The sequence below is a fragment of the Epinephelus moara genome, chromosome 23 (genome assembly GCF_006386435.1).
Source record: "Epinephelus moara isolate mb chromosome 23, YSFRI_EMoa_1.0, whole genome shotgun sequence".
NCBI classification, from domain to species: domain Eukaryota; kingdom Metazoa; phylum Chordata; class Actinopteri; order Perciformes; family Serranidae; genus Epinephelus; species Epinephelus moara.
Window position 1 is genome coordinate 13,501,166 of NC_065528.1, and position 27,623 is coordinate 13,528,788.

The window sequence follows — 27,623 nt, forward strand, 5'->3', positions numbered from 1 at the left end:
CTCCCGCCGCCCGCTCCCGTCTCAAACACGGAGGTCTCCCTCTCCGCGGAGCACCCATGGCGCACACCCGGCCTGTTAAATAGCCTGTAACCATGACAACTGTGTGACACAAACTCAGTGCTTTAGTAATTAAATAATGTCAGGCTCGGTCGGGTTTGGACAGAAATATACGGCCCGTGCCGCACTCTAATGGAAATGCACGTGACATTTTTTTTACAATCTAGGAACTGTTTGCAGGAACCGTTACTCCAAATGTGATGGAACCGGTTCCGGAACCGGAACTTTGGACCCGGTTCCAAAAAAGAACCAGATCCGGATCCCAACCCTATTGACCATCAAGCCCAACTCGTGTACATTCGAATCTTAGAATGGATCTCGGAATGTTCACACTGAAAAACCCTGATGATTCTGATGACAGCAGTTGGACAACCAACAACCCTCGACTTCAAGAAATATATCGACCGAGCGATATGCAGGGGACTTCAAACAAACTACTGTGATTCACCTTAGTGAGAAAACAAAATGACAGACAGTGAATTTAGCTCATCTCCATGTCCCAACCATGATCTCTTCCATCTCCCTAGCAAATACATGTTCCTCAAGGTTCTGGGAGAGGGCGGTTTCGAGACGGTGTTGAAATGTTGGAAAAAGGACACGAAAGAAACCGTGGCTGTGAAGATCCCAAAATCATCTGAGTGTCTCAACAGGGAGATTGCCATGTTGAAAAAGTTCAAGCGTCTCAAGTTAGATCAGCACAATATAATCAAGTTTTTGTGCTGCTTCAACACGAGACATGGAAGGGCTCTAGTTTTTGAGATGATGGACATCAGCATGTACGACTACATGTTGAAGACCAACTGTGCCCTGATGCGTTTGAGTGACGTCAGCACCATCATTCAACAGCTGGCCAAAGCACTCAAGGCGCTGAAAGGCATCGGAGTGATCCACACAGATTTCAAATTGGACAACATCATGCTGGTGGATCACCAGACACGACCATTCCAAGTCAAGCTCATAGACTTTGGCTTGGCCATACAAAGTTCCGAAGCCAAGCAGGGCAAGATGCTACAAAACCGTTACTTCAGAGCTACAGAAATTATTTTGGGCCTTCCATTCTCTGAGGCCATTGACATGTGGTCATTGGGTATTATGATGGCTTTCTTTGTACATGGTCAATTACTATTCCCAGGAAAAACGGAGTATGAAGTACTGCGGTACATTAATAGAATCCTGGGTCAGCCTTCATCTCATACTCTAAATAATGGACATAAGACAAAGTGTTATTTCACCAGGACTGAGTCCAACAGCCGGAGGCTCAAGACACAAGAGGAGTATTATGAACCAAATAATTCCAGGAGTCCCTTAAACTTATTATGTTACTCTCTGGATGATCTGAAACACCTGCGCCTGGAGCCGAACAACTCAGCGGAGGCTGTGGAGCGAGCGCAGTATATTGATCTCCTGAAGGCCATGCTGAAACCGGATGGGACTGAGAGGATCTCTCCCACTGAGGTCCTCACTCATCCATTCATTGCTAGTGGCCACCAAAGCTCCCATTCGAGGACTCCCATGGAAAAACCAAGACATAGAACCACCAGCATCAATCCAGACCGCCACCGTCCAGCATTATCTCCTCAAGTCCTTCCATCAGGTGTGATCTTGGTGCGGCCTGCTGCAGCTAAAAACGCGCTGCAGACGGAAGATGAGGACAGTTCAGTCAGTTTGCAGGCTGAGCCGAAGAAGACATCCTCAGTGGAAATCACTGACAGTGACGAGACATCCTTGAAAGGTGACACCTTGACCCAAAATAAGACGAAGAAGAAGAAGAACTGTGTGCAGCGTTTCTTCTCTTGGATGAGGAAATCATTCTGCTGCAGCATCACCATCAAAAGGATATAGAAGGTAAGGAGTGAAGTTCTGTGAAAGTTTTTTTCAGGGATGCACGACATTGGATTTTTTGTCAATATGCTGATATATATCAACACATTTGGCTGATAACCAATGGCTGATAACTGACCGATGACGTGTCGATATCATTGTGCATCCCTGTTTTTTTTAGCATGATTCACCGGAGTTTGTGCTGTAGAAAAACTATCACAGATCTTCTGAGGGCAGCACGGTGGCTCAGTGGTTAGCACTGTGGCCTCACAGCAGGAGCTCCTGGCCCTCTTCCTGTCTGTGAGGTGAGCATGTTCTCCCCGTGGTTGCGCGGGTTTTCACCGGGTACTTCGGTTTCCTCCCGCACTTCAAACACATGCAAATCAGGTGAACTGAAGAGAATAAATTTCATTTTAATTAAGTAATACCACTCAAAAATAAATAAATAAATGATTAAAAATAATACAAGGAGGAGAAAGAGCATCATTTCGTTTTTATAGATTATCTGTCTCGTCTGTCTTTAAAGCCAGATATTTCACTGTCTTGCATTTGGTTGTTTTTGGGTCCTTTGGTACAGTAACAGAAATCATATCTTGGAGTTTGGTATAAACCATTGTATCTATCTGAGCTTTCCATGAGCTTAACAGCTTAACTTCACTGGTTATTGGATGAATCAGTGGGGATATAAAAAAGAATTGTTCCTTGTTTTTAGCCTGAAGGAAAGAAAAGAAAGCCTGTGACACAGAGCTGTATTATTAATCATGTTTAAATTTATAGTACCATTTAGGTAGACTTAACAGAACTGATAAAGAAAAAGAAACCTCTGGCTATGTCTTGCCAGGTTGTCATATAGAGACATTGTACTTCTCAAATCACTGTATACAAATAATGAATGACAGGATTAAATTGACACTGTCGGACACAACATGTCTTCCCCTGCACATAAAACTGCACATCCGAGTGGCCAGCAGAGAACAGGCGTGGACTGTGAGGGCTGAAGTGTGTTCAGTCAAGCTCCTCTTAGAAAAGAAAGGATGAAAAATTCACATGGAAGACCACCGTGTAACATCTGAATAAACTAAGCCAGACAAGCTGGGAGGCTACTGACACAGGAGAGACAGCTGGAGGTTGGACCAACCTTATTAAGTCAGGTGTTTTGCCTGGGGACATGCTGGGGAGCAGCACACGCGCACACACACATGAACATTCATGCACAGATGCATACATAATACCACTGACTGTTAGCACCATGCGAGGAACACACAGTGGAGTACAATTTTAAAGCAGTAAAAAAGGGAAATAAAATGCTGTGACTTCAGGATTTCTCACAGTATCCACTTTCTAAGAATAGGACACTTATACAGAAAACAACCTACAGTGCATTTTCTCTATTTTCCTCTCTAGCTTTCGACAAATGGCTGCTATTGATGTTTCAAATAAAAGAGAAACCTTGTGCTGAGAATTCACATGGAAACCTTTTCTCTGCAAACTTTCCACATTTCCCAGACATTTACCACAGTAGACAGTCTAATGCTGCATTATCTCTTCTACACTTCCCAAGCCTGTGACACACACACACACACACACACACCTCTGAAATTGTCACACATGGACAGTGCTTTGAAACGAGGCATTAGGACTGAGTTAAATTGAATTACATCGCCACTTCCCACTTTGATGGCGGCTATTAACTTTGCAAACAGTGCTGATGGTAAGCCTATCATATGGTGGCTGCTGTGTAACAGGATTGTAGCGCTACAGAGTGTGGAGCGAGCGAACTGTGGCAGAAAGTAACAGGCCTCCTAACCGTAGTTGCTGCAGTGAGGGTGACGGCAGTTGGGGAGAAGCAACTGTAGTGGTGGAGGTGTAACAAAGAGCTGCAGCACCCCCAACAGAGAGTAGAGACACACCGACAGGCAGCAGTACAATAGAAGAAACTCTGCATGTGTTCTTGTGGGCAGCTATTTCTTGTATTTTCTGTTTTCTTACTGTTGGTTAGCAGTTTCTTTGTGTTTTTATGTTCTTGTATGTTATTTTTGGGGTCAATTGCTCATAGATCTACATCACAGATCAGCTCCCACACGTTTGTGGACATCCGTGTGAGTACATGTGTGACGTGGACGACTCTGACTCATGTAATGACCTCACACAAAGCAAACACAAGGTATTAAAAGAAGAGGAAGGCAGAAAGACAAACAAGGAAAGCAACTGATGAAAAGGGGAAGTAAAAGATAGAGTATGGATGAATTGCCAGGAAGGAGAAGAGGGGAAAGGACCATTGCCATAGCAACAGCAGTATTTCTGCCATCCAGCAATAACTGCTTAATGTCAGATGCCAGCTCTTGGTCTTAAAATCAATTAAAAAGAAGAAGATATGCAGGAGGTCTGTAAAAGCTGGCTTATAGAAAGTATACAGCACTAAAAACACAGTTAAAAATACATTACAATGGAAACACACACACAAAATCAACCACAAACACAAACAATACCTTATCTTGTACTTCAAAACAGAACTGGCAGAAAATAATAAGTTTTGTTTAGTAGCTGAAAACTATAACAAATATGAAAATATGTCAGACAATCTAGTCTTGCATTTGTAAAGCTATCCCCTCTCACTATCTGTGGTTACATGGATAATATAGAGATAACAACCAAACAGTTTACATGGACGCTAAATAAAGTGATCTGATAAGACGTGAGTTTGCATGCCCCAAAGCCTTTAATCAGAATATAATGTTTTGACTTGCAGTAGAATGGTTCTGTCTGCTGGTAAGTGTCTAATCTGCCGGCAATACAACAGAAAAAGATGGTTGTTCCAACTTTATTGAGAAAATTCAATTAATTCAATACATAAAGATGAAGTGGAAGAACGTTCCGACTGCTAATACACTTTAAGTAACGTAAGAGTAAGTGTTATTTCCTGTAGCAACAAATTACAGATGTCTCCTAAACCAGTGGCTCCCAACTAGGGTTGGGATCCGGATCCGGTTCTTTTTTGGAACCGGGTCCAAAGTTCCATCACATTTGGAATGATGTAAACGCAAACAGTTCCTAGATTGTAAAAAAAAAAAAACGTCACGTGCATTTCCATTAGCATGTTTCTGTCTGAACCCGACCGAGCCCATTATTTAAATGACTGAAGCACTGAGTTTGTGTCACACAGTTGTTATGGTTACAGGCTATTTAACAGGCCGGGCGTGCCCCGTGGGTGCTCAGCGGAGAGGGAGACCTCCGTGTTTTAGACGGGAGCGGGCGGCAGGAGGTCCGAGGCTTCCAGCTCGGGGAGAGGGAGAAATATAACAAAATAAGATAAAATAGGAGACACCTGTCTCCCTCTTTTATTTTATTTTCAGCGTTTAATCAAGGCGGAGACGGGCAGCGGAAGGTCCAAGGCTTCCAGCGAGGGGAGCGGTAGAAACAAACAGCCAATGTGTGTGTGTGTGTGTTCTGTTCAGGTGTTGTCACGTAAATAACAGTGCCCAAGCATGAATGCATATAAGTATTTTTTATTACATTGCTGTGGTTAATTTGAGGTAACAGTGTTACTGTAGAAATCAGAGAATCACTTTTTGTTGTTATATATTCTCAGGGAGATGATACAAGCTCTAAATCTGAAATACACACCACACACAAATGTGTATTTTCATCTAATTGTACTGTGCAACAGTTAGAATAAAGTTTTTGTATTTNCTCTTCGTTTACGAGGACAAGGTGGGCGCGCAATTCCTTGTCTCCTCAGTTGCTCATCTTTACAGCGTCTGTCAGGTTTGCGTTTCCCTCTTGCTACTAGCTGCTCATTCCTGCTATCAGCTGTTTCCTGTTAATCCACCGCCAGTGGGTCGAACGGGCGGCGTCATCAACAGCTCCTCCCACAAGTCTTCAACAGCCCCTCCCGTGGTGGAGGGGCGCCTCATTCTTTTTAAACCAAAAAGGTTCCGCCAATATGTTTACCCCTACGCGGCGGAAAACTGGGCACCTCGGATCAACTCACCAATCCGGCTCTGTGTGTCTAAACGTTCGCAGCTTGCCGGCAAAACGGCCCAACATTCGCCAAAAATCTGGCAGTGTAAAAGGGGCTATTAGTTCAAGGTCCACACAGTTTAATATATTCAGCGTCATACTTGCGTTTGGTCGTGTCGTTGAGCTAGTTTGCTGCCTCTGCCAAGTAGCTGTCAGTTCATCACTCACTTTACAGCAGAAAATAGCACTTCAAAATAAAAGCTCTGTGCTGGAAATTTACTGTACTTCAAAATAAAACATGTTTTTTTTTTCAAACTTGACACATTTGCGAGTCACTTGCAGTCCATTCAGCATGGGCCCGCGACCCACCAACTGGGAACCAATGTTTTTAACACCTCACAACAGACTGATGTTCCCTAAACGTTAGTATGTTAGTACGTAACGACAGATGATTGTTATGTCCAGCAACTCACATTGCAGCCTGTAGCAACAATGTTACCTCAGGCTACTGTTTCAAAATCAAAGAGCACTTAGAAGTAATGTAGCACGAGCAGGAGGCTTTTTTTCAATTTGCGAACAAATTCTCTGTCAAAATAAGCTCGTAGAAACCACTGCTGCGGCATGCCCCAGCTACGTCACCAATTGGTACCCGCACACGGGGCAAACATGCACAGGAAGAATATGGTTATTCCAACCAGAGAGAAACGATCAGATGATGTGTTTATATGTTAATGAGGTGCTAGTATTTTCCTACAGTCAAACATTTTGGCATACAGTCAAAATGTCATGGTTCTGTTACAAATCACCAAGCTGCAGATTAGAGCCTTTTTTCAACAAAAAGTTCGAGGAACTATGACACCGGAGGAACTAAACTAGTCCCTTTTGCTCATTCCTCAACTGATGACAGATCTAAAAATGACAGTGGCCCCACGAGGAAACAACACAGATTAATTCTGTTGTTCTTTAGTTATGTTTATTTATCATAAGAAGTTTCTGGGTTGGATCGTGCTGCAAAGTCTAGTAATTGGCAAACTATTCAAGGATACTGTGAAGCATATTTCACAGCTTATGTGAAAATATTGCACCCCTCTACAAATAATGGAGCTGTGGTAAGTGCTGCATTAACAAGAAGTGAAACTCTGACTAAATCAGTGCGTGTTTTTTTCTCAGTTTCCCAGCTGAAATAACCCCCCCCCTCTCGCTGAGCATTCAGAGGGTGGCTGTGATCAGGTTCACTCAACAGACAGGCTCGCCTCAGGACATCAGGAATAATTAGCTGAAATCAACCTGACATCAATCACCCTGCTCTCGCGCACGCACAGGTCATCACCTTCTACATGACCTTACGTGCTAAACAGGCTGCTGTCACAACCTGTCGCAAGGCTCAATGGAGAGCGAGGGTGGGAGGAAACTGACAGGGATGTTAAAGATGTGAGTGTAAAGGTGACCACGAAGGCAAACTGGGCACATTTAACATGATCGGAAAAACGGAAAACGCTAACAAGGGAGAATAACAGGTAGAAACGTATGTGCGAGCATGCATAGCGCTGCATTTTTCACAATATATTCCCTTAAATTGAATCCAGTTTTCTTCTGAATAACACTTCTAAAGGCAAAGTAGTTATAATGCTAAGTTATGGACTAAATTTATCATACACACATTCACACACTGACCAAAGGGGTCAGACAGAGACAAACACACCTGTGGACTCCAGAAACGGGCAGTCCCGACATGTCAGGGGGCTTGGCCCAAAAACATGGCTGCCTCTGCAATTAATTACACCATTCAAGTGAGGAACCGACCAATGGATCATCCCAGCCCCCTCTTCCTCTGAGCTCAAGGACAGTCGGTCGAGTTTCTCTTTTACATAAGGGGGAGTCATCCCCGCTGACAGGGTCCACTGGTACGTGTGGGACTTTGTATGAGTGTAAATGTGTCACAGGCAGCGTGTGGGGACAATGCCCTCTGCTTCGAGGACAAGGAGTTTAATCCGTCTTGTCATGTTCCTCTTGAGTGAAAACTGCAAAAATCTGCTAATGTGTGGACGGTAAAATGCTCCAAGTGAAAGCAACTGCATCAGTGTTTCATACCAGACACATTCATACCCAAAAACAGCTACTTTCTAAACCAAGGTCCAAGCAAGCGATGATGATGTTTATTTTGGTCCCAGTAATATTTTGTCACAACAGGCTTCCTTCAGATGGTAGCGATGTTAATTTTTTTTTCTTCTTGCATTCTCATCTATATCCCATTCTTTGCTGCTGCAGTGACCCAATTTCCCCACGGGGATCATTAAAGTTTCATCTTATCTTATCTGCCCCTATCCCTCTCCCTCCCCCTATCACCCCTCATCACACCCCCTCCCCAATCCTTCACTTAATTATGTCCCGTGAATGAAGTTCATCTTTCATGCTGCCAGCAGCCGGCAGCGTGGCTCGCCCGTTCTGGGCTATCTAATCATGGCGCAGAGACTAAACTAAATTTAGACAGCCGGCTTGTGATGCCTGGCAGGCCCTAATGGGGGCTGACACCTCAAGACACTCTGCTGATGTACAGGGTACACTCTGCCCGAGCGGGCCGCAACCGCCGTTGACTAACGCTGACGACTTGTGGACCGGTTTGTTTTGTTTGAAAAGTTTTCAAGGGGATCACACGTAGAGGTGAAGCACTGTGCTGACTAAGGCCATTCAAACTTAATGAAATCCAGCATTTACATTTTAGGATCGTGGCCAATCCTCATAGAGAGTGTGTACATCAAAGTAATCTACATGTGGCAACTAAAGCAGTGGCTCCAAGGGGTACAAACTCCCTGACTTTTATTCAAATTGAAAACCAATCGGCCATGTCGGATGACAGAATATGATTTGTGGATGCAGGTTAACATGCTGGCCCGGATAATCTATCTGCGGCGATAGACTGTGTTTGTCTTTTGCCATTAATAATATAACAAATGTACTGAGGAGTATCTAAGGGTACTTTTACGCCTTTGAAAGAGAATTTTGACACTTTATGCAAATTAGAGGCTGGCGTATTGCAAATATATCGGTACTGGCGTTACAGATGCATTCATTCCTTCATTTTCAGTAAACATTTTTCCTGTTGGGGGTTGCGAGGGGGCTGGGCAAGAGGTGGGGTACACCCTGGGCAGGTCACCAGACTATCACAGGGCTGACACACAGAGACAGACAACCATTCACACTCACATTCACACCTACGGCCAATTTGGAGTCACCAATTAACCTGCATGTCTTTGGACTGTGGGAGGAAGCCGGAGTACCCTGAGAAAACCCATGATGATACAGGGAGAACATGCGAACTCCACACACAGGGGCTCCAACACCCCGGGGTTCAAACCCCCCACCCTTGATTCAAACCAGGAACCCTCTTGCTGTGAGGCAACAATGCTAACCACTGCACCACTGCGGTTACCGTGCAGTTCAGATGCAGCCACCTAGAACTTCCCCTACCAACCGAAGCTCGTTGCCACTCAGTTTCCAGCCAGTTACCACTTAACTCCCAGCTACTGGAAGTCCCCCACCTTCAGTTTCCTGGCAGGGCGTGTCTAAATTCCACTGTATGCACACTCATTCATTCAATTGCAGGGTGTGATCATGAGATGGCTCCATGTTTTGTTCCATGTTCCTGAACGTAACCCAATAAATCCCAAGAATTGTCAGCAGAGAAAAGATATGTTTGAAATCACTTGATACAGTGTACTACACTGGATCTGGTTTTAGAACTCACTGCTGTGAGCTTTATCAGAATTTGGGGTTATCGTCGCTCACTGATAGATGGAAAAAAAACATTGCCTCTGTTCTGTTCATAAGGCATTGCTGGGAAAGTTACCCTACTACCTCACTTCTCTTTTAAAAATTAAAAATCAAATCCATCTCTCATCAAACACGCTCACAGGAATTTGTATCCCTTGAAATCTTTCAGATCAGTACTGAGCTTGGTTAATTAGCTTTTAGTTTTTTTCGCACCAAATAAATGGAACAAGATACAAGACGTATTGAAATTAGAGAGGTGTGTGTCGGTAGATCATTTCAAGTGAATGCTTTATTGTTTTTATTTTCTATATTTTATTGTTTTTATTGTTGTTGTTATGTATCCGTCATTTATGGCAGGTTTTGTTTTTGTTATTTAATTTTCTCGCCTTTTTACTGTTTTTTTAATTGCTGTTTATAATGCTTGATAGACATTGCTGCTAGTTATTTTTCATAATTTCATTGCAATTGCCATCATATATTTTTATCATCTAGCCCACTGAATGTGAACTCAGGGCATTGCTGTAAAAGCGCTAAATGCTCAGTGAATGTTCCCTGAGTAAACAACTGTTTGATGAAGTATATAAGAAAGTATCTCATCATTTTTAATTAGAAAGCACTTACAAGTTCATTTATTAAGTGTAAAATGCAACTTTTTGATAACCAAATGTAAGATGTATCAGAAATGTTCATGTAAAAAACTTCCTTCTTATAATTTGTTGCCAGATTTTTTAAACTCTTAACATCTTTGTCGGTATCTGCTTCCAAAATTCTGTATCCGTCTGCAAACGTCTTCAAATAAAAGCCTTCCAGTAACGGCCTTTTGAGACACAGTGCAGAGTTTCCATTAACAGCAAAGAGCAGAAACAGAGCTGATTAGAAAACTGAGAAGATTCTTGCTAAAATATGATAAAGTGTACTTATACAAGAGGAGCTGAATAAAAAGCTTGTTTCTAATAATATCCCGTCTCAAATTAATGCCTGGTAGCCTCCTCAGTTGTGGTAAATTAAGACCACAGCAGCTATTTGAGAGCGGAGGCTACGGTATTTAAACTGTGTCATTCCTCCACTGAAATATCTCCGACACACTCTTTTTGTATTTAGCATATTTAGGGTATTTAGACAGGCACATAACCCATTCTCTTGCTAAGCGCTGCACTTTTTTCTAATTCTCTCCCCTGGTCTCACTTCATGCTCCCCTTCTGTCAGCCACACTCAGCACACACACACATATAGACTCACACATACACACACATACCCACTCACAGACCACATCCTTTACGTTCTTTATCTTAACACAGCACTGATCTGAACTTAAATAAACTTTTAACAGAGACTTTGAATCCACATAACTCCGATGTTTTTAATGAGTCAAGCTCTGAGCTTCTACCAAAACAGACAGAGGTCATGGGGTCACTGCTAACTTAAATTTAGAACATTAGTTTTCTTTTCCCAGCATGCATAAATGCTCTGACAGGAACCATCATTTCAAATCTGTGCTTGTTTGTGTTGACAGTATTAACAAGTCCCTTAACTGGTTTGGCAGAACTGGTATATGTGTGTTATGATGGTGTTTTATAATGATGTAAGGCAGAAAATATTTTAAATCAACATTGTTTGTATTTTTATCATTACAATTAAAGGTCCAGTGTGTAGGATTTAGACGGATATATTGGCAGAAATGCAATATGATATAATAAGTATGTTTTCTTTAGTGTATAATCACCTGAAAATAAGGACCCTCATATTTTCATGAACTGAGAATGAGGCGTTTATATCTATCCAAGGAGTCCACCATGTTGCACTGCAGTGTCTCTACAGTAGCCCAGAACAGACAAACCAAACACTGGCTCTAGATGGGGCAATTAGCATTGTTGTGTCGGCCAATGTAATTAGCAACCCTCCACGATGAGCTTAACAGCATTGGAGAAACACTCAGTACATTTAGAAGACATTAGAAAAAATAGATATATTGTGTTAGTCCGACAAAAACCCGACTTCTAAAATACACGTAACAATGTTAGTGTGACTGAAATCATACTAAATCGATTTTCTCAACATCGGACTAATGCACCCAGATAATACAACTGTGGGTCGAATTACTCCTGCATGTAACAGTCAAACGGACCCAAACTGGCCTAGGTGCTTTGCGCATGCTCCACAGTTTCTGCCCCAGGCTTTGACCCAGAAGTCGAATAGCATTAAATGCGTAACAGAAGAAGAAGCTGGTAACAACATGGCAAAATCTACATCCAGAGACGTGTATCTTTGGATGGACGAAATGTACAGAGCTGTAAAGTTGTCCACCATGGTACCAGTTTGCTGCTAGCTAATCGTAGCTAACTTGTTTGTCGATTGTTTGGTCTGTGATGTAATAGGTCAACCGGAAAAAGGTCCAATACTAACAATCTGAAAGGGGGCATATCGCCACCTACTGTAGCGGAGTTGGGCAAACTTTGGTCAATAAATTGATCCACCTCCTGTGCTTGTATACCAGGACAAGGACAGCAGTCCGACTAATTGGCCTAGTCGAGTTGTACCCATAGCTTGACTTAACTGTGCGTGTACTGACTGATTTTTAAAATGAAACTGCTTTATTCAATGTTAAATAACCATGTCCATTTGTTTCGGAGACGACGAGACCTCTGTGGATAATTCGGCTACCAGTAAAAAGCAGCTGAAGGTCTGGTTCTCACGTTATCAGAGAAAAAGGTGAGCACTCATTAGCAGCCTGTCTGGCATGAGTGGAATAGCGTAAGAGGAACACTGATTTGTAACGTGAAACAGTACTTCACCACTGGACGCCACTTAATCCTACACACTGCACCTTTAAATGTCTGACTACATCAGACTTCTTCACCAGACCACTATCTGTATACTTTTTTCCCTGTATAAGGGGTTGACCTTTGCCCCTCAAGTGTTGGACAGCACTTCAGATGCTGCTGTGAAATATGATTTCTCCATAAGCATTAAAAATCATTGCTTTGCCACCTTTGCTCCAAGCTTTAAAATCTATGTAAAAACTCTTAAGATTCATGGCAGCTGCTGCTCTTTAACAGCAAGCCTTAGCGTTTCATCATCACATAACATTCTGTTTGTAAATTATGGATTGGTCACTGGCTGGATCTTAACATTCAGCATGTACCCTCAGACTGGTTCATTTCGCAAACACGTCTAATAACCACTTTGATGTTAATCTAGTTTAAACTATGAGATTGATGCAACAAGTTGGTGCGTGGCAGCAGTTGCCAAAAGTAAGTTTCAGAGGACACAAAGTCAACTGCAAAGAGGGAGGTCTGCAAGGATTTCATGGCCACTGGGGTGGCAGTTTTAGCAAACAAAGTCTCTGGGGTTGGATAAACAATAAAGGCCTGTCGTTTGGTTAGAACAAAGGCCTGTCATTTGCTTTTGTTGTTGGTGGTATTTTTTCCCCTTGTAATCTGCATGTCCAGATGGCTGGATGACTTTCCCCCTCACAGCATCGTTAAAAGCGCGGCACAGCTGGCAGACGGAGAGCGAGCAAACTAAGAGTGAGTAGCAAAAGTGCGTAAGGAAATGAAAAAGTTAAAGAGCTTAGAGAACAAAAAGAGAGAAAAAAAAAAGGCAGAACTAGACAAAAGCGGAGAAATGTGGAGCGAGACGGAGCAAGAGTTAGACAAGTGGACTGTGCAAGAGCGCAGATTGTAACACACACTGACAGATAAATGGAGACTTTTAGATGAGTGTCTCTTACCCAGATCTGTGTTGGGCCCCGCCAACAACTGTTTGAACTTATCCAGACGGGACGCTTCCCTCTCGGTCATGGCCGGGGTGCCAGATGTGTTCTGGTCAGCCATGCGAGCCACTAACGGGATGACGGGCGGCCGGTGGGGTAGAGATCGCTGTCTGTGGAGGGCTGCATGCTCACCTGCTGCATCTGGTGGGAGGATAAAGAGTTGAGACAGGGCAAAGGGTACATAAACACACACACACACAACAAATGGAGGGCTCTCAGATAGGACCATGTGGCCAGACCTGTATGTATTTGGCAAACTGATAAGAACATCTGTAAATATATGTAAACAATGCAATGTTGGAGACTGATGTTTTCCTGTTTACATAGTACCTGCTTGAAAGCTATTAAGCAAACCATATAATTAACAACTTTAAATGTCAGTGAAAAGAAAGACAAAGAGTCTGCAGCAGCTCTACGAGGCTGCTTAGTTACAGCAGAGCTTTGAGCTGAATGCTGATTGTGAGCAAGTACAATGTTCATCATATCTCAGCTCTGTGTTTTAGCACGCTAACACTTGCTATCAGTAACCCAAGGTGCAGCTGAGGTTGATGGAAAGGTCATTAGTTTATCTGATGTTTGGCCATAACCTGAAGTGTTGGACAAATTAAAATTTTGACCTGATGATGACTCAAGACAAAAAGTCAAGGTTTCACCAAAGTGATTACAATTCATTCTGAGGAGCTGACATGTGCACCAAATTTCATGGTAATCCATCTAGGACTACAAATAGCGATTATTCTATCAAGTCTCTTGCTTTATCCATAACCCAAAGATATTTAGTTTACTGTCATAGGGGTAAAGACGCCAGGAAATATTCATACAGGAAGCTGAAATCAGAGAACTTTTGAGTCGTGGTTCAGATTCTGTAATCCAGGTCACGATAATCTTAGTACTATATTGTAGCCAGCTGAACTTGCTTGGGTTTTTAAAGACGTTTCGCCTCCCATCAAAGAGGCCGTTCTGAAGAACTGAAGAAGCCTCTTGGATAAGAGGTGAAACGTCTTCATGAAACTCTAGAAGTCCAGTTGCCTACGATATAGAATTTAAGAAAACCGAGTATCTTTTTAACGGAAAACAACTCAAACTGATTAATCAATTATCAAACTATTGCCAATTAACTTACAAGTTTACAACTAATTGATTAATCTATTAATCGTTGCAGCTCTTGACTGGGAGTGCAAAAATAAATCGCTCTGGATCAATGTGTCCATTCAGAAATCAACAATGTAATATCATTGATGCTCAGTAAAAACATCAATACATATTGTCATCTTAAAGATCTGCCTTTATTCTGAAATTCCCAAAGCATCTGTGTCACCATTTCCATCGAATCCCAACTCCTTCCTTCATATTCAGTGCTAGCAGCCTTGCACCAGACAGATGACAGCACGCATTCAAGATAAAAACAATCAGGACATTTACTGATATTGTCTCATATCAACCACAAGCCCCTGAATTGAATAGGATGAATATAATTAAATTAAATTAAATTAAAATTAATATTCAATTCATATTAATATCAAAATAAAATAAAACAAAATAAAATAAAATTGAATTGAAATAATGGCAGACTTTGTGATATCATTGTCCAAAGAATTGATATAATGTTGTACTCTTGACCCATCCAATAAACTGTACAGATATTTCAGCCTGGACCAAAGTGGTGGGTTGACCAGTTGAGCAACGGACAAACCAACACTGACATCCCCTAACCCATACCGCTCACATAGCTAAAAATCTGATTTACCAAACTTCACCCAGAACACTTGACAGTCCACAAGGCCCAGCATTACTGAGCCCAGCTTCCTCTGAACAAAGCATTCCCTTGATTCTGTAAGATTTTGTAATGCTGTATTAAACTTTGATTAGCCTCTTAATGCAGAGGCAGAATTGTGCACGACTTACACTAGCTGGCTTTAAATCCAGCAGTAAAGGTGACCGTATGCAGCGAGCAGTGATTAGCACCTACACAGTAACTGCTGTGCACAGCAACTTCCATGTCAGCATGCTCACTAGTTAGCTGATTACCCAAGTTCAGGTGAAAAACTGCATTTTTATGTTGAGTGAGCTGATATTTTTTGAAACAGAATTGTAAACTTAATTAAAAAAAGAATTTAAGAGTAGGAATGCGGGGAAAAAAGACCATGAAATTACATCATGCCACAGTAATCTCAATTAAGAAACAGATGTGACTACTGTCCTCTAGTATTTTTATATGGTTCTACCCAGGTGATGATGAATGTAGTTACTGTTACTGGCTTGTTTTGCAACGAGCCTCCAGGACGGCAGTAATTGTGGTTGCTGCAAAATTTCTAATTTAACTGCGAAGCCTTTATAACGGGTAGACAAACACATTAATTCAGTCTGCTGAGCGCCACATGTTCCCCCAGATGTGCTAAAATAAGACAGAACGAGACACAGAACCAAACAGTGGCACCACACAGACGAGTTATGAACAAGCTGGTGAGGTCGGGACTTCAATGTGGAGACGGATGCTCCTTCTGTCGCACTAGACACTGAGCAAAGGTTCATAAAGATCCCTGTGAACAGTGCTGCCAGCATTTTCTCGGTGCCACGGCAAACCGCGACACATCTACTGTGTGAAGACTCACACATGCACTCCATGGCAATTAAGCAAACTGGAATGCTGCCGATTTTAATATCCTTTTCAGTTTTTACAAGTACAAATAAAAGGCTACAAATCTGTGCTCAACTGCTTTATTTGCACTTACAAAAATTAAAAAAGATTATCAAAGCTTCTTTGTGGTGGAACCTTTTGTGCAATTTTAACAATAAGCCCGTTTTATAGTCCATTTAATAACTTTTAACTTTTAAGGGGCTGTAAAAGACAAAGCCAAGACGGAGGAAGTTAGTAATGTCCACTTGTCAGTCACAGTACACTGGATCAGTTATAACAAGCAGGGAAAGATAAACACCTACATGAAAGTACACAAACAGAGCGTTCTTCTTTAGAGTCCAGTGACCACCAGTTGTGCAACTGTGTTTGTGTGTCCCTTGCTCTCTTCGCCAAGACGACTGGGATGGTCAGTGCCAAGTATGAGTACATAATGTAGAATTATATGGAGAGAGTCTGGGCCTCACTAATGAAAGCCGTGCTGTGTGCCATTATCTAATTAGACTGGGGCAAGTGTGTTGACGCTGTTCCTTGCTGTCATCTTGCACACACAACAGGAGAAGAGAAAAAGACCAAGACATAGAAAGAAAAAAAACTACAAAGAAACGAGACACAGCAAACCAGCAGTCAGCCTTACTGTAACTGTGCGTGTCAAGTTGTTTGCCCACCTGTCAAGCACACTGACTGTGCATGTACGAAGGTTTATATAAATATATATATGAGCTTTGGTGTTTTGCAACATGCTCACTTAAGGTGCAAAAGGTGTCATCTCCCATTTCACTGTATCCATACATGACATGGCAGTGCATGCAAGCTTGTGCATTGTCTTCTCTGAGGAGATGAGAGGTATAGCCTGAAGGCAACAGGCTCCGTGTTATCTTTATCTAAACAAGGCAACAGACGGAATGGCAGACACCCAGGCAGACCGGCAGATGACCAGCCAGACAGGACATTAGTTAGCCAGACGTTTACGATGTAAAGCGTCTGCTGCTGTTGCTGTTGATGTTATAATCTATACACAACGCTAAGACCGTTTCTTTACAACTCTCCTCTTCTATGTGTTTACAAGGAAGAGGATGAAATGCTTCACACAAGAACTGGGTACGGCTTTATAGTGCTGATTTTGGGTAAAAAAACATATGTGACATTTGGACGAGGTTTGAACAGTGACACAGGATCAACAGGAGCCATGACACAAAGCCATAGGGCTGGACGATACTGAAAAAAACTCATATCTCGATATTTACAGGCTGTATTGTATCAAAGTTAGAAATTCCAGTATTCTGGCAGCACTAATATGAGAGTTAATTTTTCTTGCTCCACCCTTACAACCCTGGCAAAACCAGTAGGCTTGGGTGGCTATGGCTAAACTTAACATGACTTGACTTAATGAGATGGCTTTTCACCGAGATTTGTTCTCCTTTCTCTTTAGCAGTGCACCCATGTTATAGTTCTGCAGAAAACTGAAGTGAAACTTGGGTTCCTGCTGGCATTGTTTCCTTGCACTACTTTCAGGCACTTCAATTTTAAGACAACTGGTCCTTTTTTCTTAATGTGTTATAAGTAACCCTTCACTGAAAAGAAAGACATTGATCAAATGATTTTTTACATTTGACAAAAATTAGATTGAAAGTTTTCTTGAGTGAAGTCCTTGAAAATGAGAAAGTAATGCTAGAAAACGTACTTGAAAATCCTGGAATTTCATTTTGTAGAGTCTGTATGAATCTTTTTGCAGGTTTTTCCCTGCCTATCTAAGACAAAGGCATGCCGTCTGGGTGATTTTGGCCGCCAAGCGTGTGTGTGTGTACATGGGGGGGGTTTTCCACTACAGGGCTCTACTGTGCGAGCATTTTAACGTTACTCACATTTGCGACTAAAAATAGTTTTGTGCAAGCAAAATACATCATTCGGCACGCTGTGCGAGTACAAATTTCAACCAGCAGCAGGAACGAAAGGCGAATCCTGCTGGTTGTGGGTTGAACGGGGGTCACAGACACAGACACGGACAGGAATACGTATTCCTGTCAAATACAGCGGCCATAGTGCTCCGCGGCGCAAGATAACAGCTTACCGGCGACTGAGAAGCCTGGCTCCGGGTCCAATAATTTCCTCTTCTTGGTGTCATGACTGCCCAAAAGTACCTAACAGCCGAGCCGTGGCGGCACACAGGTATGTGACGTGTCAGAGGGGAAACGAGCCGTTCACCTTTCCACAAACCTCACCGCACTTAAGGGACTGTTCTTAACTTATGAAGGGACTGTCAGGGAAGGAGGGTGGCTGGTTGATTTTTATTTTATTTATTTATTTATTTTATTTCGACCCCCCCTATGTTAATCACTTATTGATGCTGTTTTAAAGTATGAATAAGTCAATAAGTAATTTATTCTATTGAAATATCATTGATGTATTATAGAAAAGTGATTTATCTTTTTATAAAAGACAAAAGGCACATCTGCCTAATTTTTGCTGTGGTATCGTGATACTACTCAGAACCGTGATACTTTCACTGGTATCGTACCATGGGTCCCAATTATGGTACCGTGACAACACTAACAGATTCTGTAACGTTATTTGACGTAGATGAAAACAAATGCTGTACAAATATTCTTTCATTTGTTCCATTTTCGATGATAGCAGTGGACCAATTTCATATTTTGTTTACTTACTTACTTAGCACTTATCTTTTGTTTAGAATAGAAACTCAATAAAATTTATGTTGTTGACACCAAAAACCTGTAAGGTCTACTTTTTCTACACAGAAAATTCACAGGAGGAATCGATAAGGGAATCGATAAAGACTTGGATCGATAAGCAGAATCAATAATGGCACTGATATCAATAAAATCCTATCAATTCCCATCCCTATCCAAGATGTAGAATGTGTATTATAGAAGAGAAACACACATTTCAGGACCGCTGACTTGTATCATCAGAACAGACATGTCCTGTGATTTTCAGCCTCCTTTCATATTTAATAGAGGGGGGACAATACCTGACAGTAATATTCTCAGCTGTCAGGATGTGCCTGCTGTAAAGGGTAAATATAATCATAGAAGGCTGAAAATCACAGGACATGTCTGTTCTGATTATACAAGTCAGCAGTGTAAAGCTCAAGCATGTGGGTGCCTCCTTTCATAATTAATACAGGGGGGGACCGTATCTAAAAGTACAGCTGTCAAGATGCCCCCCGCCACAGGACTTTGCCACCTTGGTCTCGAAAAAACCCAGGGAAAACCCTGTTTTGTTAGGCTTTGTTGTAACTAACTTGATTTAGAGAAGTGCACTTTAATGATGTGTTTTATTCTTATTATTATAAAACATCTTGTTATTTCTTTCAACACAATTTTACTGTGACATATTCATTCATTCATTCCATTTCAGGGTGTACTTTTTCCATAAATATATAAGCTTATTGTCAATGTTAATCACGTATAACTGTGTACATAAGACAAATCTGTACTAAGACTTTAAAAAAAAACAGGTTGTTGTTTATTACAGGGTTAAAACAAGGTGTTCAGGGGAAATAGACCAAAACTGAAGAGGAGGAGTTGGAGGGAGGGTGTCTCTTTATGTTCATATACAAGAGTAAGAGTAAGGTAAGTGAGGAAGGGGCCGACACAGATGCCTCAGGGATTATTATGAGAAATTGCTCTTCTCTACAATGTATTCCCTCTGTTGCTTTGTTTTGATTTTGATTATGAGAGAGGATAGCAGGGTAGTCTGATATAAATAACCCCTAATATTCATAAATAAGTATCACTTGCAACATTTCTGAGTATCCTTTACCAAAACTCTGAATGTAATTGTTACGAAGGCCTCTGTAAGTGCATGTTCTGAGACTGTGTCAATGCTGAGCACTGTACTGTGCATACCACAAGCAAGTCCAATCAAAGCACAGCATTGGCAGTCTATCAGTAGCACTGCTCCACTGAGTGATAACATCTGCCAAGTATTTTCTCCTCATTTCGCTGCTGTTTGGATGCTTCTGATGAAACTTGGTACTATTCGAGTGTGGTGACACAAAGCAGCTGTGAAACCAGAGTGAATAAATGTAAAAAAAAATATGCTTGTAGAACTTTTAAAAGTGATCACTATAATCCTGAATACATAGGAATAATAAGGCGGCAGGTATGGGGTGATTGTAGAGAACTGCCTTCTGCTTTTAAAGAGAGTTCAGTGTGCCTTTTTAAAATATTCCCAGACACTGGCGCACTAAAAGTAAAAGCAGTCTCGCTTTTAGTATGCAGGTGAGCCAGGAAACTTTTTTGGACACTGAGCAATGGTGTTCACTAACCTTTGGGTGACCCAATTGGAGCTTCGCTTTGGGACTTTACAAGGCGGCCATCAGTGTAAGGGCTGCTCTGGGAGGCAAACGAGACCTCTGGGCTGGTCACGTCTCCTTCCCCCACCCTGTCCTCCTCATCCTCCTCGTCCTCCTCCTCGTCCTCTGCCACCTCCTCCTGTGTGTCCTCTTCCCTCTGCTCCAGCTCTGTCGTGTCATCCTGCCTCTGTCTCTCCTGCTGCTTGCTGTGATTCTCGATGACCTGTTGGGGTGGCAGAAGCACACGGTGGGTCACTGCTGAGCCTTAGGTTTTGTTCATAACTCCTGTTAAACTCCAGATAAAATATTACAAAAGTGTGCAATTCTCTCTCTTTTTTTTTTTTAAGATATTTTTTGGGGCATTTTGCCTTTAATGGACAGGACAGGTAAGCATGAAAGGGGGAGAGAGAGAGGGGATGACATGCAGCAAAGGGCCACAGGCTGGATTCGAACCCGAGCGGCTGCGGCAACAGCCTTGTACATGGGGCGCCTGCTCTATCCACTAAGCCACCGATGCCCCAAAAATAGGTGTATCCTTGGGTTTAATCCCAAGAAACTGTAATCCCAGACAAACACATCCAAACTATTTCCTGTTTCCCAGGAAATGTAATTTCGGAGAAAAGGCAAAAACTAGTTGTGTCAACAAAATGAGTGAAGATGTACAGAACCCACATATCAATACAGCAGTATATAATTTCTTTTCATAAGCAGGGTGTCTACAGGTATCAGACTCTTAAACTGAATTCTTTGTAATACCTTATCACAATCATTTTTAACTAAATTTGATTTTTGGATGAACCATCTATGTCTTAATTAAACACTGCAGGTATGTTCCCATGCAGAGGCAGGTTATATGCAGAAATATAGCTATTACAGTGAGTTAGATTTATAAACCTTTTGCCAACAGGTAAGTACAAGTATGAAGTAAAAACACAGTATTAGGTTCAGTGGTAGGTTTAAAGATTTGTAACATTAGAAATGTAAACTTTCATACAGAGGAGCGTGACTCATTCTGACTGAAATAAAAGCAAAGATGCATAAATGATATTTGATCAATTGCTTGTGGCAATTAAGACATCATACATCCAAATTGAACGCTATTTAATTACTTCCAACGCCTAATAATTATAAAATTGAATTCGAGACACTTAAAGGACCTTTTTAAAGGACCTGCAGACACTCTGGTAAGGCCTTTGCATCCTCCCACATGGATACAATTCTTGGAGCAGGCGGATGCAAAACTCAGCAGCACAACAGGAAGTTTGTCTTGGCCCACCAAATTCATTCATTGTAGGCAAGATTTATCAACCACCCGAATCTCACCCACAAACCGCCAGCTTCATGCCTTACAGAAGTGCATTGTCAGGACTAATGCATGTAATCTTTATGTAACTTGTTGACAGCTTACTAACCAGAGCGCTGCTTTGTCACTTTTTCACCTGCCCAAACTTTGCAGTCAACTCAGCCGCACCCACGCCCTCAGGTCCTTGGGTTGTGGGTCAACCTGTGCATCACTAGCTGATTAACATAAACAGCATTCTTTTGCCTTAATAATTATCAATACCACCAATAAATACACTAAAGTGATGAGGTTTGGAACCCACGGGTTTAAACATAATTCTCCTTGTTGCATAGAATAAATGACCAATGTGTTCTGACTGTTGCTGATGTTACAGGTCCAGAAAAAAAGTCAGTTTCCCAGGATTCCCAGGATAGTGTGCTTCTGCTCCCTCGGGACACAAAATGTCTCATTACCGGGACAAGTATTAATCCCTGGTGTATACTTTGCACCTATCTTAAAAGTGAAGCAGTGCATCATACAATTAAAATGGTACTTTTAGTCACCTAAACTTCATTTAAGTCCTTCCAAAAAACATTACTGAGGGTGTTTAGGTTTGATTAAACTGTCAGGAAAACATGCTTCTCTCTCTTGAACATGTAGTTGAACAGGAAGTTGTTTGAGAAGTGCCAAGACTCCAAGATGTATGTCAACCAAGCCTTTGTGGCCAAAAAAAACATGTGTGTCAGGCTTGGGCGCCATTGCAAGTGGTTGTTCACCTTATTGGCTGTCTCCATGACAACCTCAATATTTAGGTTCTGTGCAGCCATGGCCAGCAGCTCGTCGTCATCATCTCCAACATCCCAGGCATCACTTGTGATGCTCTCAAACTCCTGGAAAGTGGTAGCCTTCTTGGGTTTGCCTGGTGTGGCCGGAGGAGGTTTGTTCCCTGCTTTAATCAGGCTGGAGGACAAAGACAGGGCCGACAAAACAGAGGAGATAAGGGGAAAGGGATAAGATTAAAGAATTTAAGTGAAAAGGTGAGGAGGAGTGGGGAGGGGGAAAAAAACAAGTGGCGAACAGGCAGCAAAGGAGAGAAAAAAGAAAGAGATAAAGTAAATAACCACAGTGACGATAAGGGGGGAAAGACAGAGATGATAAGTGAATCATTTTCACACTGACAGGTGAGCAAAGAAATAAAAGAACACACTCTTAATTTTAAGCACTTGAATCAAAAGCAGGTCTCTAACACCTAACGAGGCCGAATCTGGTCATGTTCAAAAGACAAATTTTTCCCAGTTGCTGTCTTTGTGCTGCAAGGACACCGTTTCATTCAGGCGGAACAAAAAATGCGGCAGAAAAAGAGAATTCAATTAAAGTCAACCTTTCCTTATCGTGCGATGCGGAGAAAGGGAGGTGGGGGGAGGGGGGAGGGAAAGCTCTGATTTCTTACAAAGACAACGATTACCATAATAAAGAGGGAGACTTGTCCATATTAGCTTACTTCCATCATAACGTGGAAGAAAAGAGAAAGTCTGAACATAATATACCTGCCAAAAAAAAACAAGCAAATTGAATTCAATCCTCTGTGGAAATCTACATGATTAAACATCAGTTGGAGGAAATAAAAGGATTTTTACAGAATAATAGGCTGTTTTTCTTGCTGTGTGTGTGTGTGTGTGTGTGTGTGCAAAATTACAGGTGCAGTCCAAAAAGTCAAAAATACTTCCTATTCAGAAGTAAACTGTGATGTTTAATTAAAAAAAGTTATCTCTCCACTTTACATTTCAAGATTCTACTTTTTTCTTAGTCATTTTTTACCTGTGTATTAAATATTTACTGTTAAGTCCAGCACTCTTTTTCTTATTAATAAATAAATTCAATCAAACATTCACTCATTACCATATTTTCATAACCCCCAGACCTGTTTAGGCGCCCTGTAGTCCTGAAATACTAGATACTAGATAGTCCTAGATCTTTAAATCATGTAACATAATGCATTTTTACTGCATATGATTACAAACTTTTCAAATTAATTATATTGAAACTAACTGAAAGCATACTGTGTGTCCTTTAAGCTGCCAACCCAGCCATCTAACAACTAGACTGTCCAGCAGGTGCACGTCCATAGACACTGCAGATAGAACAGGTCATACACATGTTACATGAATTATACTGCGAGACAAATATGATGCCGTTTTACATATTTAAGCATGTTGCAATTACAGCCACCTCCCAAAGCATGATGTCATAGCTGGAGTCTCAGCTGTCAAGTTGCAAAACACACACTCCCACATTCCTGAAGTGGCTGGAGGTATGACATGTTTTACAGTAGCAGTTTCCATCATCAGTGTGTGGATCAGTGGCTGTATTTAAAACTTTCTGTCTTGTTTTGATGTTTGAATGTCTGACTCCAAACCAGTAAATGAGGTCCTGACTTGTTCTGATGTACTCTGGTTTATACTGGGGGACTACAGGGTCAATAAAGGTCTTTAAATGTGGTTTTTACGTCTGGTCTTCATTGCAATATTAAACTTGTTGACGACAAAACATCCACTTCCCACTGAAAAAGGAAGAGAACCCTTAATCTGATACACACCAGTTAAACTTGTTTGTTTGTCAAAACGAATCTTTCAAGATAAAGGGAGGTATTTCCACCCACTGTTTAAGTTTCATGCATACTAAATACATATTATAAGGCTTTAAAAGACATCTGGGAGCAAGCACAGAGGAGAGCCACAACTTCTGCTAAGGTATCATGTTGTTTAGCAACTGAAGCAAACAGTTAGCATCAGCACAGAAACTTAAATACCACGTAGCAAAAGTGTCACACCTCTCCAAACTACTACAGTAGCATCACAGGGTATTTGCCAACATTGACAAAGTAAATTTAACTTACTTGGCATGGAGGAGCGGGTCGAAAGGTGGATGCTGTGCGCCATACACATGCTGAATGCTGAGGAAGTGAAGAAGAGAGTGTCAATGAATGAGCTAATTAATAGCTGGCTGTCAAGCTAGCCATGTTAGCTTCGTCTCATCCAAATCAGTGTCAGTTCATACTATAACACTGTGACTAAGTGTGATAGAAACGACTTTAATTTGCTGTAAAACCGCAGCTACTCTGTAATATAAATAGTCACTGTATCATTACTTACAACTATGTAACTGCGGTGTTGGTAAATTGCTCAACTGCTAGCTGCTGTTAGCCACGTAGCTCTTAGCCAGCTAGCAGCAGGCGTAAACTGTGTCTATGAGACTAATTTACTACAGCTAATTGGCACGTTACAAGTGGTGAAACTCGCAAACTTTGTGCAATACTGAAGGTCCGTCAGTGAAAGTCAAAGTTGCGTTAGAAGCTCAACAGTGCAGCGTCAGTTGAGTGAGGCTAGCTACGCTAAGCTAGCCAACAGGAGGGAACACGTCACTCACCTGCCAGGAACCTTCGCTGCGTTTCTTTTCCAGAACTGTTTTTTATTCCCGTCATTCGACATTTTCCCTCCGTGGCCCGACCAGTCCTAAACACGAACACGCGAACGCTGTCGTTGGCTGTAAAACGTGAAATTTGTGTTTATTTACACTAGATACCCTCCTCCAAAACTCAGAAAGCTGCCATGTTGATACTGCCTAATCGGCAAGCAAGCGGCGCCGTGATTGGCTGGGCCGACACTTCCTTGCTGTGAACCAATCACAAGTGAGATCCGCTGTTAGGTGGCATGGGAAGCTGTCGACGTCACGGCCCCCCTGTCTTTGCTTTGTTGACAGAAAAGCTGTGTGTCAATCAAAAGACCATCAGCATCAGGACCACAGGCAGGGAGGGAAAAGTACTACCATTTATATTACAGTTTATAGATATAATATAAGATGATGTATTTATAGTTATAGTAATGGTTGACTGTTGTTTTGAATTGTTTATATACTGTTTTCATACATTAATATCATCATTATTCAGACACCATATTTAAAAGATGGTGTGTTTACAGAATATCATTTCTTTTTCTTTTGTAATACATTTTTGTGTTGATTGATGCAATGATCATTACTGACTGCAGGGTTTACCAAGTCATCATCAAGCCAATTCATCAGTTCACACTCTCTGGGGTGTGAGAGGACATGAACTAAATCATCATATAAATATCAATATGTACCATTAAAGCATAATGAAATTTACAGTGCAGTGAGTACTGTATGGTTATAAAGAGACTGACTGATTTATTTATTTTTATTCATTTAAAGAGACATTTCACTCTAAAATCAAACACATATTTTTCCTCTCACCTGAAGTGCTATTCTCAGTCTAGATCCTAGGTCTTCAACAGGAGGTCCGTGACCCCAAAGGTGTCCGCAGAGTTACTTTATGGGGATCGCCAAATTACCCCTTGATAATTTCATTAAAGTTTTAAAATGAGTCTGAAAATACCCATTAACAAGACTAATATATTACCAGCTTAGATAAATTGGTCTTTTCATAAGTCTTTTTTAAGTTCACAGGCAACAACATTAATGATAGGTTTAACTGTTACCCATGAATCTTTGTGCAATTGTTAGCTAGCTCACGCTAAATTACTACACCTTTTTTATTCAAACGCTGGCCAGTAAGCTGTATATTAATGGTATGTCAAGTGTACAGACATTCTTGTGAGCCACAATGGTATTAGTTTGGGATTGGTTTGTAACTTTTTTGAGCAAGACTCTGACACATCGTCCACCTCAGAAACCTGCGGCAAAAGTGCAGATGCTGAAGCTAATGCACCTAGCCATGCTACAACTGCTGCTGACTGAACAGGTATAGGGAAGTGCAAATAAGAGAAGACCTGAAAATACTTCAGAAAATTAGCTCAAGTGCAACTCAGTTTTGCAATAGTTGCAATATACATAGTAGGGGGGTCCCTGCTAATAATAATAATAATAATAATAATACATTTTATTTATAATGCACTTTACATTCCAAGGAATCTCAAAGTGCTATAAAACAAATGATACAAACAACAGTATAGTACAATGAACTACAATTAAAACAGAAAAAGGCACTCAACAGTGATACAAAAGAAAAGAACACATGATCAAAGCATTACATGGGATATATAAGGATGAAAGTGACATGAAAAAAGTGGTCAATGGAAAATTTTCGATACATTTCCGTATATGCACTGGTGGGTGAGGAGGGATGTAGTCGTGTTTGCGCACCCTCATCAGGATCCTAGCAGCACTGTTCTGGATGTACTGGAGCCGCTGAAGGCTGTAGCTAGCTGCTCCGTCTCTCTTTCAGCAAAGGGGTCCTTGGCCTGGAAAACACTGAAGACCCGTTATCTGGATTGTTTTGGTGTGAGTTTCTGAGTGTTAGAGATCAGCCGTAGAGATGTCTGCCTGTTCTCCAATATAATGGAACTAGATGGCACTCGGCTTGTGGTGCTCAAAGCACCAAAAACACACATTTGAAAAACTCACTTTGCAGAAATCGTGACCCAGTTACTCAAGATAATCCACAGACCTTAATGTGAGCAGTTTCATATAGGAACTATTTTCTATCTACCAAACTTCACCCACCAACCATATCACCACGCAGAAGGATGTGTGCATTTACTGCTAGCTCACCTAGCACCACTCAGCTAGCCAACATTACAGCTCAGCCAAAGAAAACACCATTAAAGTTTACATGTCATGTTGTCATAAGCATGATCCTCTTGTCCATGAGTAGATGCACACTTCCTTCTGCACGATGATGCAGTTGGTGGGTGTAGAAAGAGAATTGTTCCTACATAAAACTACACATAATAATGTCTATAGATTATCTTGAGTTACCAGGTCATTATATTTGACAGAATATTGACACCTGTACAGAGGATATCTCCAACACTCTGCAACTCACACCAAAACAATAGACTGAAAAATAGCACTACAGATAAGAGGAAAAAATATGTATTTTTGTTTTTGGTGTGAAAGAGTAACTTTAAGAGTAATATTTATCTATAAAACCAGTAAGTGAGTGAGGACTAACAGACAGTTAGTT

The 27,623-nt window shown here is 41.4% G+C and overlaps 1 protein-coding gene across 2 annotated transcripts in view; it reads right to left on the reverse strand.

Annotated features, from left to right (window-relative positions):
• The window catches only part of tbc1d22a (TBC1 domain family, member 22a), a 205,482-nt gene extending 180,235 nt beyond the window's left edge, over positions 1-25,247 (reverse strand). For both annotated transcript variants that reach the window (XM_050036699.1, XM_050036700.1), the window contains exons 1-5: positions 25,046-25,247; positions 24,516-24,572; positions 22,396-22,579; positions 20,311-20,560; positions 13,340-13,522 (exon numbers count right to left, since the gene is read on the reverse strand). In XM_050036699.1, the coding sequence (XP_049892656.1) occupies positions 13,340-13,522; positions 20,311-20,560; positions 22,396-22,579; positions 24,516-24,572; positions 25,046-25,107 (736 nt within the window). In that variant the 5' untranslated portion in view covers positions 25,108-25,247. The remainder of the gene's footprint in view (positions 1-13,339; positions 13,523-20,310; positions 20,561-22,395; positions 22,580-24,515; positions 24,573-25,045) is intronic.
• Between the last annotated feature and the right edge of the window lie 2,376 nt (positions 25,248-27,623).